At 30.1% G+C, this 19,825-nt stretch overlaps 1 protein-coding gene across 1 annotated transcript; it reads right to left on the bottom strand.

Moving 5' to 3' along the window:
- Positions 1-17,238: 17,238 nt before the first annotated feature.
- LOC127078334 (isoleucine N-monooxygenase 1) lies at positions 17,239-19,439 on the bottom strand. Its single transcript, XM_051018782.1, has 2 exons — positions 18,454-19,439; positions 17,239-18,002 (listed from the first exon to the last, which is right to left on the bottom strand). The coding sequence occupies exons 1-2, from the start codon at positions 19,417-19,419 to the stop codon at positions 17,400-17,402; spliced, it is 1,569 nt and encodes a 522-aa protein (XP_050874739.1). The 5' UTR covers positions 19,420-19,439; the 3' UTR covers positions 17,239-17,399.
- Between the last annotated feature and the right edge of the window lie 386 nt (positions 19,440-19,825).

Genomic DNA, 19,825 nt, shown 5'->3' with positions numbered 1-19,825 from the left:
TACTGCGATTTTCTATTTATTTGAGAATTTCAGTTTTTTATAAGATTAACTGACCCTCATCCTTCGAAGATACCCGGTGAAGTTACTTCTCTTTCCCCAACAAGTGGTCACCTTTTTAGGAGCTTGTTCATTAATCCTTTCCGAGAAAAAGACTTGGTTAAAGAAGAAACCAAGGCCCGTTCGCTGGTTTATGACCCGAATCGTAGATAAGCTTATTTTGCCTTTTCTAAGTGGAATACTTAAGTAAAGAAGAAGTTGACTCATGTTTTGATCATGTAAGCATATTTTGACTCGTTATTTGAATAGGCGGCCATCTCTACCTTTGAGAAACCTATTGCGAAGATATTTCCTCAGTGAAGCGTACTTTTATTTTGACTCGTTATTTGAACAGGAGGTCATCTCTACCTTTGAGAAACCTGTTGCGAAAGCTAGAACTCGTTATTTGAACAGATTGTCATCTCTACATTTGAGAAACCTGTTGCAAAGATGTTTCTTCAGTTGAAGTCATGATCATTTGGAATGATCTATTCCCCAGGGAGCCCGGATCCATTGGAATTTGCAAACTGAAGTTGTAATCTTTTCCTCGGTGGAATTTCCTTTTGTCTGTCCCTATAGTGGTGTTCCTTTATCCCTATGTGTTTTATCAACTAATATTACTCCCCTATGACATTGTTCCTCACGGAATTCCTGAGTCCTGCATGCATATCATATCATAAGCATTTGGTGGCCTCTTAGGGCCAAAAGTCGTGCATGTTTGTATTTAAATCCCTTCAATCACGTCGAGATGAAAATTCTAATATTCATATCTCTAGATTGAAGAAACTTAAATAGGGGCATCTGTCATACCCTAATTTTCAACCCTAAGATGCCACCATCATTTGTACCATTTACATGACATCTAGCATTTTTGCACTACTAACCTATTGAAAATACAAAAAAGATTTTTTACTTTGTTTGTCTTAAGCTAGGGTTTTCCACCAAGAGCTTTCAAAGATTGATCAATCAAGACTTGGCATGAGTTTTAACATTTCAAACTCCTCATTCTTACCAAGTAATCAAGTGACTTCCATCAATAAGAATCGATTTCAAGATCATTCCATCTCAAGTTCATCAAGCCACAATTCATCTGACACTCAAAATTAGGGTTTTGGTCAAAGTCAGCTTGATGTTAGCTCTTTGACCAAAGCATGATTCTATGGCTTGAGGCATGATCCAAGGTATTAAAATATGTACTCATAACCCACTCATACAATTCATATGGCTCAAGAGGTTAGGTTCATAAGCAGATGAAAGTTTGAACACAACTGATGAAAAAGTCAACAAATGCTTAAAGTCAAAGTTTGACTTTTAAGATTTTTGGTCAACTATCGACTTTTCAAGTCATGGATCATGAAAATATGATCATTGAAGTCATTTGATCAAGTTTAGTCAAGAAAATCAAGGTTACTTTCAAAAAGGGTAAAGATGGAGAATTTGAAATTTTTACTAAGTCCCTAAAAAACATGTGCAAGTATCCAGCTTTCCAAGGCCATAACTTATGATGCAAGCCACCATTTTCTTTGCTCCAACGATCAGATTAAAGACCTTGCTTCATACTTAAATTTTGTCCTAGGTGATAAAACCTCAAAAAATTCACGAATAAGGAGATATGGGGTCATGAAGTGGATGATTCATTTGTTTGTCAAGTGGTAAAACACTAAGTGAAATTTTCAGCATGCTGACCTAGTCAAGTGACCAACTTTATTCCAGTTTTTCACCCATATCCCAACTGATTCAAGAAACGTAATCAACATGAAAGTTGTAGATCATGATTCCATCTTTCCAAAATGTCCAAGATCAATAAATTCCCATGTTCGAGCTAAGAGAATCGAATTTGGGAAGACAACCTCATGGAATGGTTCATAAGTCAAATTCTAAGCCAAAGTACACTACAAATCCAAACAAATCCACAAGTACATGTACTTCTTGCTTCTAAATCTCACTCTAATCAGAATATCACACACACTTTTGAGCCATTATTCAAGCAACCAAACCATTACACAATGAATCATTCCATTTTTGGCATAAAGGTTACACTTCCACTTGTGTAAAGTGGCTTTAACCCAACATTAAGTACCATTGAGCTCCCAAATTACTTTGGCTCTAATACATACCAACTCTAAACATCAAATCTACTCCTACACTTCAGACAAAGCCCAATAAAACACTCCAAGCCCCCCATGCTTTTGCCATGCTTCCTACTTGGTGTTTTGTGCAAGAACCAACCAAGCAAGCAAACTAGTACAAGTCTTAATTATTTTATGATATTTGAGGCTTCTTGAACCCTCAAGGATCCCTATAAATAGAGGACAAAGCCTCATCTATCCATACACCAAGCTTTCTAAGAAAAACTCCATTCTTGCGAGCTTTTCAACCTTAACCTCCATTCTGTCATTTGGCTTGTGCATTCTGCAAACCAAAGGTTTCAATCATCTTCTGAGAACTCATAAGCATTAGGAGAGGCATCAAACAATAGCTGAAAGTAGTGTTGAAGAGGCATTGGACCTTTCTCCAATAGGTATATTCTTGCACTTTGAAACTCATCATACATACGCCATTTCATTTTTGATTTCTGAAGCAAATATGTAGCATTTATTATGTTAAGAAGGATCATTAGCTTACATGTCATTTATATTGTTGTTTATGTGAAATTATGTTGCATGAAACCTAAAGTTTCAGTTCTGGTTTCTGCCTTCGTGCATCTCCATCTTTGAGGATTAGCCAAAACCTATGGTACCATTGTGTTCCTTGCATTTTTCTATGCGATTTTAATCTTTTTTTCATGAAAAATGGTTGAGAAAAGAGAGAGATATGATTGATAAAAGATTGGAAAAATAGTGGGAAAAAGAAAACAAAAATGAGAGAGAGAGGTTGAAGATGATGCTGAGTTGGCATTGGAAAAAGTCCTTGGAACCCCAAGGACGTGGGTTCGAACCTGGCCAGCGTAGTGTTTATTTTTTCTCATTTGTTAAATGTTCATTTTTCTTCATAACTTCAAAAACCCATAACTTCATGATCCCTTAACCTTTTTGGCCCATTCTTTTTGCCATGTGTCCATAGGAATGTCTATTTTATGATGACACCAAAAAAATCCCAAAAGTATTATTTATTTCACCACTTTTGATTGGATGGAAAACATGTGTTTTAAGTGTTTTTTAAGGCTCCTAATCGATTCTTTCGGCTTATGTCTTATTTGTTCTCGATGTTGAAAGTTTGTATGATTAAAGCACACTCTTTTAAATGTTGATTGTTATCCTTAACATGTTTGAACTTAATTATTTTCATACAATGTATCAATTGATTCACCTTGAAAACATGTTTGAATGAATGGTTAGGAGGTGATTAGGTTTCCACTTAAGTTTGGTCTTATCATGAGCTTTGATTCAAGTCTAATGTTTATTTTGTGAAGACTTATAATGTGATGCATGTTTGACCTAAATTGATTCATGTTGTGTTTACCATGTCCCAATGAATGCTTTTACCATGTCAAGTATGATTTTGTCTTCACCATCAATATGTTGTGTCTTGTGATGTCATGTGAAACTTCGTCATGTCTTGTTTATGCTTATCTCAATGCCTAAAAAACCATGTTTAACATTGTGATCCATACCTTATGATTGGCATTGTACTTATGCCATATTTTGTGCCACAATGTTAATGCATGTTCAATATTGTTATCGTTTATATTCAACGGAAAAGAATCATGACATTATTGTCATTTTGCGTGTGTGTGCTCATCTGTATTCTATACAACTTTGCTTCCCCTTAATCCAAAAACTTCTAGATATAATCTTAGGTTCCCCTCAATTTAAACCTTAGGATTCGATCTCTCTCTTCTTCTTATAACCACTTTCATAATAAACTTTGACTTAGGTAATTGTTTCTCCTTTTATTTCTTAATCAAATGCTTCAAAACACTTAAGCATATTCAAAGATCTTTTCATAAGACCTAAAAACATAAACTTAATTCAAACCCTTTTGCCACTTTGGCTTTTCCATGTTTAAAACCTTTTCATAAAAGGATTAGACATGAGTCATCCCTAGTTGAGATTTAAATCTCCTACCCCATAACATTGTTGAGATTAATATTGATTCTTTTCCATTTGGAAGAGGTATGTGGCATACTTGTTGATTCTATATCCAAGTGAGATCCCTTCTTTCAATTTGATGCAAAAATCTATCTTCCACATGTTTGTGGTGGTTTAAATGGGAGTTTTCTCCTTAAGATGACAATTTGTCTCTTTCTCATAAAATCAACCCCAACAAATCCCTTCTTACTTTTGAATGGGAATGTTAGGCTTCTGAAGTTATTATAAGGGAAAGAATAATAGGATCAAAAGAAAAGATAAGATGTTTTTGGATTTTGAAACGAAAGGGACTAAACCTAGGTTTTTTATTAATGAGCATGACAAGATTTCGCAATCCTGCTCCTACGTAACTCAATAGAGAACTCAAGGCACATATAGTTCTGGGTAAAAAATGTTTTTTTATTGGTCAATTTTAGCGAAAGCTATATTGTATTAATCGACGAAAAAATATTGTTTTACCCAAAATAGATGAGGAGCAGACGTATACCACACATCGAATGGATTTGCAAATCAACATTCGGAAAAACGTCACTTATCTCAACTCAGCAATTGTGGATGAAGCATTGTTTTACATCACCTTAAGACAAGATTTCTTTCGTTTATGAAAAGGTTTTCCTGATCAATCGCATGACAAAAAAAGAGTTTGATTGGTTGAATGTATTTTTGGGCTTGAAAGACGAGTATTTATGACTTGCAAGCTCTTACAACTTGGGTCTAATACTTGAGACTACGTCTGGACCTTTCATCCAGGTAATCTTTTTCTACCAATTTTAATTATGAAAAAGGTTTGAATATTTACAAATATTTTGAAGAGAAGACGAGTACATAGGGCTTACAAGCTCTTACAACTTGGACCTAATATTCAGATTACAATTGGATATTTCATCCAGGGTAATCTTTTTCTTCAAATTCACTTATGAAAATGATTTGAATATTATAGCGTTTTGAAGAGAAGACGAATACATAGGGCTTACAAGTTCTTATAACTTGGGCCTAATATTCGGGTGCATAGTGTAAGATTTTATATTCCGTAAGTGTCAATAACTTAGTGCATGTAAGGCTTGGAAGAAGAAAAGGAAAGAAGAACAACCGCGTTGGTCGTAATAGATTAACTTTCATGCTGGAGCAAGAACTAGCATGAAAGTTCCATTTCAGGGAAGGCTTTTTGGACTAAGGGTACCATGATACTTTCGGTTTTGTCGAGCCCCGCTTTGGTCTCTGGTTTGATGTTTGCACGTGCTAAAAATCCGGAACATTCCGTTTTGTTTCCCATCCCAGTCTTTCGCGACATTTCAATTTTCACATTTTTTACGATTGGATATTCCATCCAGGGTAATCTTTTTCTTCAAATTTAGTTGAGAAAATGGTTTGAATATTTACAAGTGTTTTGAAGGGAAGATGAACACTTATGGCTTGCAAGCTCTTACAACTTAGGCGTAGCATTCGGGATTACTACTGAACCTTTCATCCAAGTAATCTTTTTCTTCCTATTTTATTAAGAAAGATTTAAAAGAAAAGGCTAATGTAAAGGTTTGAGATTAAAATGATCGAAGTATGGAAGTTTGAAATCAAAGGAAGTTGAATGGATCCCCTCACAAAGACTTGATATAAAAGGACCCCAAAATAAGTCGAGTATAAACAAATAAATAAATATATAAATAAATAAGTTTCTTTTTTTGACGTACTGAAAAATTAAAAAAAAAACAAATAAAATCAACAAGTGTTTTAAAGTAACTTGAATTAAATAGGGGATATAAAAATGATTAATCTAAATCATAAAGTTACGAAAAGTAAATAAAATAAAGAATGACAATTATATGAAAATAAAACTAATGACTTCAAAATTGTCAAGGCGAAGGATCAAACCTATGACCTAGTGGGAAATAGCTAATGTCTGAACCACCAGGCCATGAATAGTCAATTTGAAGTTAAACACACTCATCAATACATGAAGCTAAGCGAAACTCTCTTTTAAAATAAATAAATGGGCCATGGTGCATTTTAGCGAAGAGGGGGAGGCAGCCCACGAGGGAATCCAAATGATGGGCGCTGGGCCCGACCGGTTGGGTCAGATCCGACCCGGTTCGGCTTAACTAAAGGAAAGGGAAGCCAAAACCCTAATTTTACACCACTTCCCTTCTTCTTCTTCACTAGAAAACATGAAAGAAAAAGAAAAAAAACAAACTCGCAACCGATTCGGACGAAATCGACCTCTATCCCACCCCTTTCTCTGAATAAAAAAACTATGCCTTACGAAGCCCAAACCTGTTTCGGTTGCACCTCGGTTTGAAGGAGCGGTGGTTAGCCAGCCGGAGCGACAACATCATTTGGACGACGACAAATCTCATGGTACAGGAATCAAGAATCAAGTGGAAAAAAAACCATGGATGTCTTGGTTGCACTCAGACTCAGATGAATATCTCACATCTCTGAGACACGGCTCTAACATTTTAGGTTTGGAATTTCGTATTGTTATAAAAAACACAGCAAAAAAAGCTTATAGTAACACTTCAAGGATCAAACAAAGACAAAATTGGAAATCTAAATATGCAACAACTCAAATCAAATCAGGGAGTACATATCACATCGAATCAGCAAAGTGACAATTTTTTTTATTTAACTTGGTATGGCTGCAGGTATGAACAAATGTATGAATGACATAGTAAATTAAGATCTTATTATTTATATTTTATGTCAATTGGTAAATAAATAAAAAAATTCTAATAAAAATTAAATAAATTTCATTAAAATGAAATTAGTTTATGAATATGAATGCTTATGAATGAAGATCATGTTTTTTTTTATGTGAATTGGTAAATATAAAAAATTCTAATGAAAATTAAATAAATAACATTAAAATGAAATTAAAAAAACTGGAATAATTTATGAATATGAATGCTTATGAATGAAGGTCCCTTAGCTTAGGTGTATGAATACATGCCTTGAATTTTTTTTTTGATCTATGCTTGTAATTCCTTAATTAAAATGTGACCCAAACCTAACTCATAATATTGACTTTCCAAACATCCAAATATCAAATTTTAACATAAGTCTAAATTTAGGAATATGTGAAAGTCACCTATTAAGAGACTTATAGCATGTACCAAAATTTATTTATGTAGTATGACAAATTGTAGCTTCATGATTTTGAATGCAACTTTCACCCTTTGTAAATTCCAAACTAAATGGTCCAATTTTTTAAAGATTTTTATCACCATTTTTTCTTCAAAACTTAGATCAATCATGAATTAAAACTAAATTCTAAAAGAAATCTAACCTTTTTATGATATTTCTCAAAAATAAAAAAAAACATGACTCAGACTAAAAAACTATATTTATTTATTTAAATCCACATTTCAAACAAAAGTCAAACATTAAGACATTACTTGTTAAAATGAATTGTGATGACAAACGATCATGGATGATAAATTAAAATGGCATGAGACTTACAACTATTCTAAATTGAATGAAATGGTGCATGAATGAAAGATGTCTGTATGATAAGAATGTATGCACTGGTCTTAACAAAGCGACACAAGCAAAGCTAAATTCTCCTTGATTAATGAATTCTGACCTATGCATGGAAATGAGATCTTAACCAGATGAAATGATCATGAGACATTGCAGCTGAAATACTTAATAAATTTATGTTAATGAGTGGATGCAAATTGATAAATACAAATGCTTGAAATGTATATAAATGCCTTTAGACGGAACAAAATTTAAGGTATGACAATATGTATAAGTCATCTATACCTAAAAGTCATCTCATTAGTTTAATTACCTTTGTAGAATCTTTTTCTGCTAATTGACAAATCATATTATTGTTTGAATATGTTAAACACAAAAATCTATGTTTCGCATATGCTACTTCATAAGTGCATATGATGGGAAATCAAAGCTCCAAGTCTTAAATGGAAATTACCGCATTCCTGATATATCTGAATCAATTTTGCAGCTATTATGATGCAATTGAGAATATTACTAAATGAATGAGTGTTGAAATAGTCTAATTTATTTGCAATGATCAAGAAAGAAGGTGTATCCAGATTTTATGAATATATATATATATATATATATATATATATATATATATATATATATATATATATATATATATATATATCAATTTTATGATCAATTTTCTAGGATCAAGTAATAAAGTTAGATTTGATGAAAGATCAGCTCATTAATTAGAAATTAGAAATTAGAACATAGGAATATGTAAAAGATTTAGTAGATGATGTTTATGTTTAGATAATGTATGTATACATCTTTTGTAGTAGTGTTTGTGTATACATTTTATAGTTGTGTCTCTTTTTAAAACATGTTTAATGTCATTTTGATTTAATGTTTTTTTTTGAACTAAATAATATATATCAAGATTCTAGCTTAATGTCATTAAATTTAATATTGTATTGATATGAAAAGTTTCGTTAAACCAAAATGCTATAAAATTCTGGTTTAGAAAATAATATGTTCCAAATACACTTTAATCATAGTTTTATTATCTTTGTTAGTTTGGTCTTTTAAGTAATTGTAAAGTTTCAATTTAGTTCATTAACAAAATTGTTGACTTATTATTTTACCATGTTGTCATTCCACAGCCTAACTTAACAATTTTTTCATAAAATTTAATAAAAAATATCAATTTAATTAACATAATCGATTTTAAGAAATTAAATATGTAATATTTATTAAATAACAAACTAAAAGTTAGGAGTTCGACTAATACTTTCTAAATGTTGCATAAGTATTTTTAAGATACTTTGTTAATTTGTCTAATTAGTTTTCAAATTTATGTATTTGATTAATAATAGGAGTTAATTCAACCATTTTCAAAAATATTTAAAATTACTTTTGCATATTTATAAAATAAAAAGGACAAATCGTAATAGACTTTCCTCATTTTTTTCAAAACTGATGAACAATATACTGTTGCAAAATTGACTGAGTATCGCACACTTTCCGGTAATGCAATATAGTCCTTTCAAAATGTCGGAAACTAGGTAAGGATTATGGCACGTTAAGAACGAGACAGAGGATAAGAAAATAATTATAAACACGTGTTTTTACTATATTATTTTATAGTTAGATATATTTCTTTTCACTGCCTTAGATTTGAAAGAAAAATAAATTAAAAATGGATACAAATATATAATACTACAAAATTATGGTTGTTATAAAAATATAATAGTACAAAATTATGTTTGTTGCAAACATCTTGTTTTTCTTATATGTCAAGTCACATCTTAAATATGTTTTAGATCTTTGAAAACAGTCCTTAGTAGTGAAGCTTGTTACTCTTTTTAAAGGCAAACCGTAAAAAATATAACCTCTAACATCCTACATGGATCATTAGGTAAAATAAAAATCAATCCAACTATCTTAAAATCTTATACCCTCACATGTAACAAAATGATGAGAATATGACTCCAAAAAAAACCTAAGCAAAAAAGACAAGAGATATCAATAGGATCAAAAAAATTACAAGACCCTTAAACATATTATCTTTATTAAATATTCCAACTTTAAAGAATTGTGAGGAAAACTACTAGTTCCTAACTATCCAGGATAAGGGGCACACTTTTCACAAACCAGTCAAAGATGGTTACTAGTTTATAGCCAAGAAAGGGGACTTCTTTCCACCAAGAATGAGTTAGATCTCAAAATTGACAACCTATCCCTTGTGAGGGACAAGTTATCGTGTGGACATTATCTAGCAACGAGCATATCATTCCACCAATTGGTAGAGTCTAAATTCAACCCCATTGCCATTTCCTAACTAGTACTAAATTAAACAGTGAACCCTACCCTAACCCACCTTTATACCAATTCTTGCATTCATCAGACCGTTTAATCCAAAAGATTTTATTCTCACCATTCACCCCACCCGAAAGGAACTTTATATAAATCTTGACAAATTTTTTTCGTCTATACATTAACAAGTATTTTGAAAAAGGATAGGAAGAAGATAGAGATTCAATTAAGGATTAGATTAAGCAAAACCACTTTTATCCTCCAAATTAACATATTTATGGCTCCATGAGAGTAACTGTCTAGTAACATGTCTAATCAGCGACTCCTAACTGACTCTTAAGCAAGGATTGACACCAACGAATAATACGAGTTATTTGAACTAGACATACTCTCATTAGAAGTGCATAAAATCTTCTTCCTTAGCCAAAATATTCAGTCCAACATTAACCCCTATTAGCTTGCTTTGTAAATATTTTACACTAAGCCCTAAAGCAAGCTCAAATATCCATAGGATCTTAATGGTCTAAATATTCTCAATCGAAGCCTCCCCAAAGACCAAGGCATCATCTGCATATTGGAGATGGTAATTTACCAAATTAAAGAACCCCACTTTCAACCCAAATAAATTATCCAAATCCACTATTTTACCAAACTAACCACTTAGCCCTTCGACCACTAATAAGAAAATAAACGGGGCTACAGGGTGTCCTTAATTTAGCCCCTTATGGACATTAATCTCTTTTTTATGTTTTCCATTAACAAAAACAATAAATATTCCTCAATAACATGCACACATATATTCAAGCACGCCATTCATCACAAAAAACAAACCTACACAAATTGTAGCTCATGAAGCTCCATCTAACGTAGTCATATATAAACCTTTTCAAAATCATTCTTCAAGACTAGGAAATGTTTCTTGGTTTTTCCTGGCCAAATAAAAAATTTCATTAACCACCATTGTAACACCTTAAACTCAAACACTTATTTTTCTAAAAAATACACTCAACAATAGTGTGTCACATCTTCTCATCATAAAACAACTTCTTCAATTAACATAGTATGACAATGGAAATAAATAACAACATCTCAATTTCATTTGTCTCAGGAATAAAAATCAACTTCACTTCAACTCATAAAAGAAATATTCAACAACTCTAAAAAAATACAAAAAAAAAAAGTAACTCATCTTAGTGTTACACTATCAGAATGACACATAAAAGTTAAAATAACTCAAAACAATAAATGACGAAGAAGGTTTCTACGCCATGCTCCACACAACAGAAGCTAAGGCTCCTCTATCTAAGTATTTTCACCACAAACGTAAAGGATAAAACAAACAAACAAACATAGCTAAGAAATACATTCTTATATGTTAGCGGTGAATAAAACAACAAGGATGGTGTAAATAATATCACTCATCAAACACATAAATCATCCACACATATAATCAATCCAAAATTGATTATGTATGCAATATATCTCATTTCCTCTACTACAATGTATATGGTACCAAGGTTTTTGGATATCAGAGGTATGTTACTGATTAATCCACTAATCACTGGTTCCTCTATGAACCTGATTCCATCTCTAAAACATCAGACTCGTCACAGGTTCCACCTCTAAACATGAGACTCGTCACTGGACTGAAGTTCGTCACCATCAAACTCGTCACAAGTTCCATCTCTGAACCTAAGATTCATCATTGGACCGAAGTCTGTCACCTATCTTTTATATACATGACACATGAATGCAATAAACAAATGCAATACTCGTCATAAACCTACATTTCCTATACTTATTATCGGTTCCACTATGAACATAAACTCATCATGAACATCATGAATATAAGGACACACATTGGTTCCTCTTTGAACAAAACATCTCGGTACAACTCAACATTTTTCATAACTCATCATAATAATTATATCATGTAATTTCTCAACAATACTCATAAATATTCATCAATAACATCAAAACAACACCAAATGAATATCGTAAACATAATCTACTCGAAAAACCGAGTCAAACGATCAAAAATAGGTCAACCAAGGGCATGATTGTCAACCACTAAGGCATGACATCCGTCATCTCTTCCTATCATACCTTTCTCAAACACCCGTCATCATGCTGATGAGTGGAAAAGAACTCTCCCCTGAGTTCTATGACGGTTGGCCCGTTATCTTGCTGATGCCCATAATCTCCCTAAATGCAGTGATGGTTGATCCGTCACGAAGGTGACGCCCGTCACCGCTGTGCAGAATGCATATCTTCATTTTCACCGTTGGAGTACTTTCAAAGCTCTTATATTGATCCCAGAAACCCAAAACTCACAGCAAATCATCATATATATTTTATACAACGTTAAGCACATCAATTTTGCACATATTAATCATTTAACATCAAATCATTCATACTTCTCATCAAAACAATCACATAAGCATATGAACGTCAAAATCATAATTTCACATCAATTTCATACAAAAATCAATCATTAATTACAACATGAATTTCACAAGACATCACTACAATCAAGAGAGGTTTTTCATAAACCATATCTAGATCCAACAATTTCATCAATAGGAAAAAAATCAAAAGAAAAGAGAAAGAGGATAAAGAATCCTCTCTATCCTTTATGCCGTAGATACACATATCACGAACAATTCCCCATTACCTCGAATTTGCAGCAAAGATTGAAACTTTTGACAATGTAAGCTCTTTTCTCTCCTTCAATGACTCTCTTATGGTTTTGCCTCCACTTTTCTCACAACTTCTACGTACCCACCAAAATTTCTCTCAAAATTTCTATCTTAAATAGATGAAACCTAATTTCTATTTTGTTTTAAATTACTATTGTTTGGATGTTTGGGTGAGGCTTTTGATGCCGAACATAAATTGTTTTTAATTCCGCTGTAACAATGTGATTTATATGAGTTGAAGTGAACTTTTAAACTTCAAATTATATGGATGTGACATCCTACTTGATTTAATTGTTTATATTTGATTTATTTATTTGAATCGGGAAGTAGGATGTTGCAATAACAACTAAAGTCAAACGCAAAGCGGTTAAAGATGTAGCCAGACCATTAGAGTTTGATGAATTTGACAATCTGATGATGTCATCTAAATGGAATATAACTCAAACCTCATCTCAAGCTCAAGAAAGTGTCTAAAATCATAAAGCATCTGACAAAACTTGAAGTGTGTGAAAACTCTCTCTAACGTGTCTAAGTGAGTAACACTGTAATAGAATATGGGATTTTCCGTAAAGTTATACGACTATTCACACACGCACTAAAAATAACTTTTGAAACCTATTTTTCTCAAGAAAATTGTTCTAAAAAAATCTTAAAGTCGTGCCAAATGATTTGAGAATTTTTAGAAAAGTTTTAGGGAAATTTTTATTTTTGCCAATTGATTTGCACTTTACTCAATCAATTGGTTTAGTTCAAAATTTCCCCTAAACGATTATGACACATTCTTAATGAGTAGCAAAGACTATGTATCTATCCTAATTTTTTTTCTTTTTTGTGTCAACTTCTAACCTATAAATAAAGGTTCTATCTTGTATATTTTCACAATCCAGAAACACGAGCTTTCATTTATCTCTCCTCACTCTCTCTATTTTTTTTTACTTCCCGCACTTTAGTTTATGAATTTTATTTTCCGTTGTTTTCTTTCAAGAAATTTCTAAAATGTTTTTAAATTCTGAATTTAATCCTAAATTTTTTTCAAAATCAATTTTTTCTGAAACACACAATTCACCCTTTCTCGTTCCTCCTGTGTGTGGAGTCACATGTCCAACAAAAAATTCCCCAGAATGAGTGAACAATGGTTGTTGGCAGAGTATAACAAATATTTTATAAATTGGTTTAATGAAAAAGTTTCTAAAGATAGTAGTGCATTCGGGATAAATAAACGGATGTCATATAAGACTAATTTTAATGTAATAACTTGAAGTGCATATGACATTAGTAAATTTTAATTCTATATGAAATCTAAGGATGATCGTAGTGCCATGCAAACTAGTGGATTATGGATGTGGTTGAATCTATGTGTTTCTCTAGTTTCAAAGATGAGAATCATGTAATATCATATAGAGCATACTCTGGGATGATTGATTAAGTCCAGGAGATTGATTATATTATATTTATAGTGCATTTATTTAAGTGCAAGTGGATTGACAATAATATTGATTTACAAACAGATGAATTAAGATTCACACGGGTTGACATTCACAATACAACTTATATGAACTAATCATTGATCATGGCATCCTAGGAAAATAATTTTTTTATGTCACTAACCCTTATAACAGTAGATGATAAATTATTCTACACGAAAAACATATTTCTGATAGTGATGAAAATCAAAATTTAACTCTTGATATTTGTGACCCTTTCTTTCACAACGCATGTGTGTATCTCACATGAAGAAAACGATTGAGATGATGTGCATGCTTTTCGTTATGACAATCAAGTAGAGATGTGGAAATATTAACAAGTATTTTATATGACTTAGTAATATATATTTATTAATTGAATGACTATTATTATTATTATTGAAGGTTTAATATTGTTGTTGTGTTATCTAATTGCTTTTATATGTCATTAAAATTATATGTGTTTAATGATCATTTATCATTCACAAATGAAGACTTTGGGACATCCGTTCAAGATTTGGCACTTTGGATTTTTGTCTTAGTTTGTTAATCATGTGTATATGTTTTTTAGTTTTGTTATGTTTAGGTTAAGTTCATGTTCTATTTTGTTTTTATAAAAAAAACCATTTTATTATTTTTTAACATAATTTAGAATCAATTTTGTTTAAAAAAGATAGAGATTACAATGAAAATTTTGTAAAATTAAAAAAATAAAATAATAAACAAGAGTTTTACCACCGGTTGATAACAAAAACTAAGATAAAAAGACTCAATATATCCCCTCAATTATGAAATCTAATAAAGGGAAAATATTGGCGTGTTTGAAAAGAAATAATATTATATATAAAATCCATGACCATTCCAAAATTTCCCTTTGGTTCCATGACACACTTCTTTACCTAATCGAAATGAAATTTACCAACCGAGATAATATTATTTATTAGTAGTATATATATATATATATATATATATATATATATATATATATATATATATATATATATATATATATATATATATATATATATAATATATATATATATATATATATATATATATATATATATATATATATATATATATATATATATATATATATATATATATATATATATAGAAAGTCGACCCAACCGTATCGGAGGCCCCGTTCTAATTTTAAAAATAGGTTCAAAATTTAAAAAAAAATACAATTATAATAATTAAAAAAATATCAAAAATACAATTATGTATTAATTAAAAATAAATTTAATTATAATTATTTTGAGTTTTGATCAATCTTAATTTTTGTATGTATTAAATTTTTATCATAATATTTTTTCAATTATTGAATTTTTTATAATAATATTTTATTTATTTTTATTAATATTTATAAAAAATAATTGAAAATTTTAAATTTTGAGGCCTTATAAAATGTAAGACCCTGTGTTGCAGCACATGCACATGGTCAGGCATATATATATATATATATATATATATATATATATATATATATATATATATATATATATATATATATAATATGTGAGAAACGAGAACTATTAATATCAATCGTAAGATTTAGTTGACGTGTAAGATTTAAAAATTCTATATCAAGATCACCTTATTGATTTTTTGTTCTATTAAGCTTATTTTGGAAAATATTTCATAAAAAGAAATTCTTGCCCAAAACAATTTTATTGCAATGATTATATTATTATTAAAATATTTATTGCAATCATATTTAATATTTAATTAGCATATAAATATAAAATATAAAATATAATTTAAATGAATTTAATATTTGAGGAGTGCTATAATGTAGGAATGATTTAAGTCACGGACCACACAATTTCATATGTGGCATCACATCCTTTGTTTAAATCAAAAATTAATTAATATAAATTGAAAAATAAAACACTTTCTTTTAAATGAAAATTCGGTCCTGCAATTTCAATGAAGTTTAATTCGTAACATTTAGCATTTCTGTGAGTTTTCTTATTTAAAATTAAAATAATCTAAACTATAAATATTTGTGAAGATTAAATAAAATTCCAAAATAAAATATATGAAAATAATATTAATTTTGAAATAATGAAAAATATAGATTGTTTACTAATCGTCCTAATATTAATTTTTGTAGTAAAATCATATCATAACTTTCTTTGAAAAATATTAACTCTTGTAAAATTGATTTCATTTAAAAAAAATATTTTAACGTTGTATCTCAAATTTTATATAATTATATATCTTTTTCATAATTTATTTTGATAGTAATTTTTTTTTAAATTTTTTTTTAAAACCAAATGAGACTCATAATATTTTAATTTAATCATTACAATAGTGATTATTAATTCAAAAATTAACACAAATTAGATAGCTCATTTCTTGAATTATCATGAGTTTTAAAATAATAAAATGATTGATATTTCTAATATTAAGTATAATGATTCCGAATTGAAAACTATTGTTACAAAAATCTCTTTTTATAGAATTTTAAAATATCAAGCGTGATAGAAAAATATTTAATAAAACACTCTTTTTATAATTAATATATTAACAATATTTTAATAATAATATAATCATTTTAATAAAATTATTTTAGATAAAAATCTCTTTTTATGAAATATTTATATATTAAGTTTAACTAAAGTAATTCAGCAATATGCTTTTTTTAATGTGGAACTTTTAAATCTGACAATGATATTGATAATTCTCGTTTCTCACAAAAGATATTAGTTCTCATCGGATAAACTTTATATATATATATATATATATATATATATATATATATATATATATATATATATATATATATATATATATATATATATATATATATATATTTATTTTGATGCAAGAATTATATACCTGAATTTGACATTGACACAGTAGTGATTTCAATTGGAATCAATGCAATGTGGTATGTCTTCAATTTAAAATGTGTAGATAATAATGTACATAGGATCTGTATTCATTTCAACCAGGCTCAGCATACCATAGATTTGTTTATGAACATCATTTGCTAGATCAATATTGAATTTATGACAACCATATAGAGAAATCTTTTCTTTCCTTCACTAATTTATTTAGCGGCATATTTTCAAGTTCATGAAAACATAAACTATCTTGATTGTTCAGAGCAGAAAGAAAATGTAATGACATTATGAAAACAAATCAACCTTTGGCAATATCAGCACAACTTTTCTCCAATCAAGTACTGGACTACAAGATTTTTAAACTTAGAGATCTCAAATAATTTTTCCTATATAAAAGGGATCTTCTGTCACATTTATTTCTAAATTTCCTTATACACTAATCAACATATTTCACTACAAATAGCATAATAATATCAGTGGCTACTTATTTTCACTTCAAAAATTATACAAATCTATTTTTAATCGTGGCTTTGCTACAAGCATCAGTGGTTCGACAAGATTGATTTTTGATATATCGGGATCTGCACTCCAAGTGAAGCCATGGAGCAACCTAGCTAATAAAAGAATAGTCATTGTGGTGCCAAGCATGACACCCGGGCAACCACGCCTTCCAGTACTAAAAGATATGAACTTTAAATTCTGCTCTGTCAAAGATATATCATGTTCATCATTCTTGAGATGACGTTCTGGTTGAAATTTGTAAGGTTCAGTCCAAACTTTTGGATTCCTCCCTAGACCAGTTCTTCCAAGCAATACATGACTACCTTTTGGTATCAAGAAATTTCTAACTATTGTATCATTCGTAGAAAGATGAGGAAGATTGAAAGCAGAAATGGGATGGAGGCGAAAACTTTCTCTTGCACAAGCATTCAAGAATTTGAGTTTAGGAATATCAGATTCTTGAACCAACCTATCTTTTCCAACTATGTTGTCCAATTCTTCTATGGCTTTTTCAAATAGAATAGGTTGATTTAATATTTCGGCCAATGTATATTCAGCCACGTTTGATGGATTGTCTACCATTGCCATCATCAATTCCTGAATAGAAATTTAGCATATAATAATAGTTTAGTTTAAATGTATTAAATAAATATTCAATATAATTGCTGGTTTTGTAATCCTAAGTTGTCTGTTTGTCAATACTCCCTCCGTTCCTTTATAAGTGTCACTTTTTTGCAAAAAATTTGTTTCTTTTTAATTGTCACTTACAAAGTTCTAGGTAGTATTAATTGCAATTTTGTCAAAATTACCCCTAGATAATGATTAGAGAGAAAAAGTAAAGTGAATGTAATAAATAATTAAGGGTATTATAGGTAAAAGAAGAATTATTGTTTGAAAAGTAACAATAATGATTAGCTTCCTTGGTATGTGTAAAAAGTCAAAAAATGACACTTAAAAAGGAACGGAGGGAGTAATATTTATTAATATATTAAAAATAATTTGTTAGTAAAAGTAAGAGAAAGATAAAGGAAAGGAATTGATGTCTTACGATAGTTTGAGCCTTGATTTCGTTCATGGTCAATAACGGATTATTATTGACATCTTTTAAAGAAATCAAAACATCTAGCAAATCTTCTTCAATATTTTTTGATCCACCATTCGATTGTTTGACTCTCTCTTCAATGAGAGAATCATGATACTTGTTTATTATATTCATTGCATTTTTTACCTTGTCCTTATGTCCATCAAAATCAAATAACCTCAACCATGGAATATAATCAGATACAGAGAAAGCATAAATATGGTTAAGCAATTCGAAAACAGCATCAACATGTTCAATTTCTTCAACACCAGGCCCTCCATTTTTCATACCATTTCCAAAGTATCTCGTATTAAAAAATATTTTTCTAAAGACATTACCACAATAATGTTGTGTTGCAATCCTAACATTCACAAGTTCGCCATTGCTGCATTTGTTGTACACATAAAACATAAGATTGTCGGCTTCTTCGTTTCTTTTTTGTTGAAGCCATTGATGTCTGAATGGAGATAGCAAATCAGTCGCAACGATTTTCTTCATCTTTTTCCATTGTTGGCCGGAGGGTACAAGGGCTGAAGTCAAGTAGCCATTGGTGATGATATGAGTGGCCATGGTTTTTGGTCTTGATGCAAAATCAACATCATATTTTCTCAAGAATTCACTAGCAATGGTTGGACATGTAACTGGGATAACATGGACATTTCCTAGGCGAATACATGCTATATCAGTGTTGAATTCTTCCATGGTTTTGTGTATCCACTCAGTTGGAGATTTGCTTGCAAACATTTCAGGAAGATTGCCAACAATAGGCCATGGTTTGGGACCTGGTGGCAATTTTGGTATTTTTGGCTTCATATTCATCAAGTGATGATATGTTAGAGATTTAATAATAACAAAAGCAAAAGACATAACAAAGAAAAGAGGCCAAAAGAGCAGAGGGAGTAATGAGAGGAAACTAGGAGTGTAATTCATCATAGTTTGGAAAAAGATTTTTTAAATACTTCAAGTGGTTGAGCTTGGTCACTTGAGAATTTATGGTCCTATTTATACTAAAGAAAATAATGTTTGGACATCCATTCATATGATCCATTTCTTAAAAATAAGAAAAAAACAAAATAAAATAATGAGAATAATATGAGTAGAGATGTGAATTAGAAAGGAAAAAAAAGAGATTGATGAAAAATAATGTTTATTACATATTAGCACGCTAAGAGTATTTAAAAATTAAATGTTTGTTTTTACATTTATCTTTTGCCTCATATTATTTGTTTTTTAAGAATACTATTGTAACATTTATAATATTTTTTTTAGAGAAAAAAAATCGTGTACTGACAATGTAAATGATTTTTAACGGTGTGAATTATTTTTATACTGTCAATTA

The sequence above is a fragment of the Lathyrus oleraceus genome, chromosome 5 (assembly GCF_024323335.1).
Source record: "Lathyrus oleraceus cultivar Zhongwan6 chromosome 5, CAAS_Psat_ZW6_1.0, whole genome shotgun sequence".
Lineage (NCBI taxonomy): Eukaryota > Viridiplantae > Streptophyta > Magnoliopsida > Fabales > Fabaceae > Lathyrus > Lathyrus oleraceus.
Note: the sequence above shows the minus strand (reverse complement) of the source record. Positions and strands in the feature narration are given on the sequence as shown.

What these genes read in the sequence shown, in the direction of transcription:
- LOC127078334 (XM_051018782.1), bottom strand. Translation starts at nt 19,419, where the DNA reads ATGATGAATTACACTCCTAGTTTCCTCTCATTACTCCCTCTGCTCTTT. An exon ending in AAATCAAGGCTCAAACTATC is followed by an intron (nt 18,003 to 18,453) that starts GTAAGACATCAA and finishes ATTTCTATTCAG; the next exon opens with GAATTGATGATGGCAATGGT.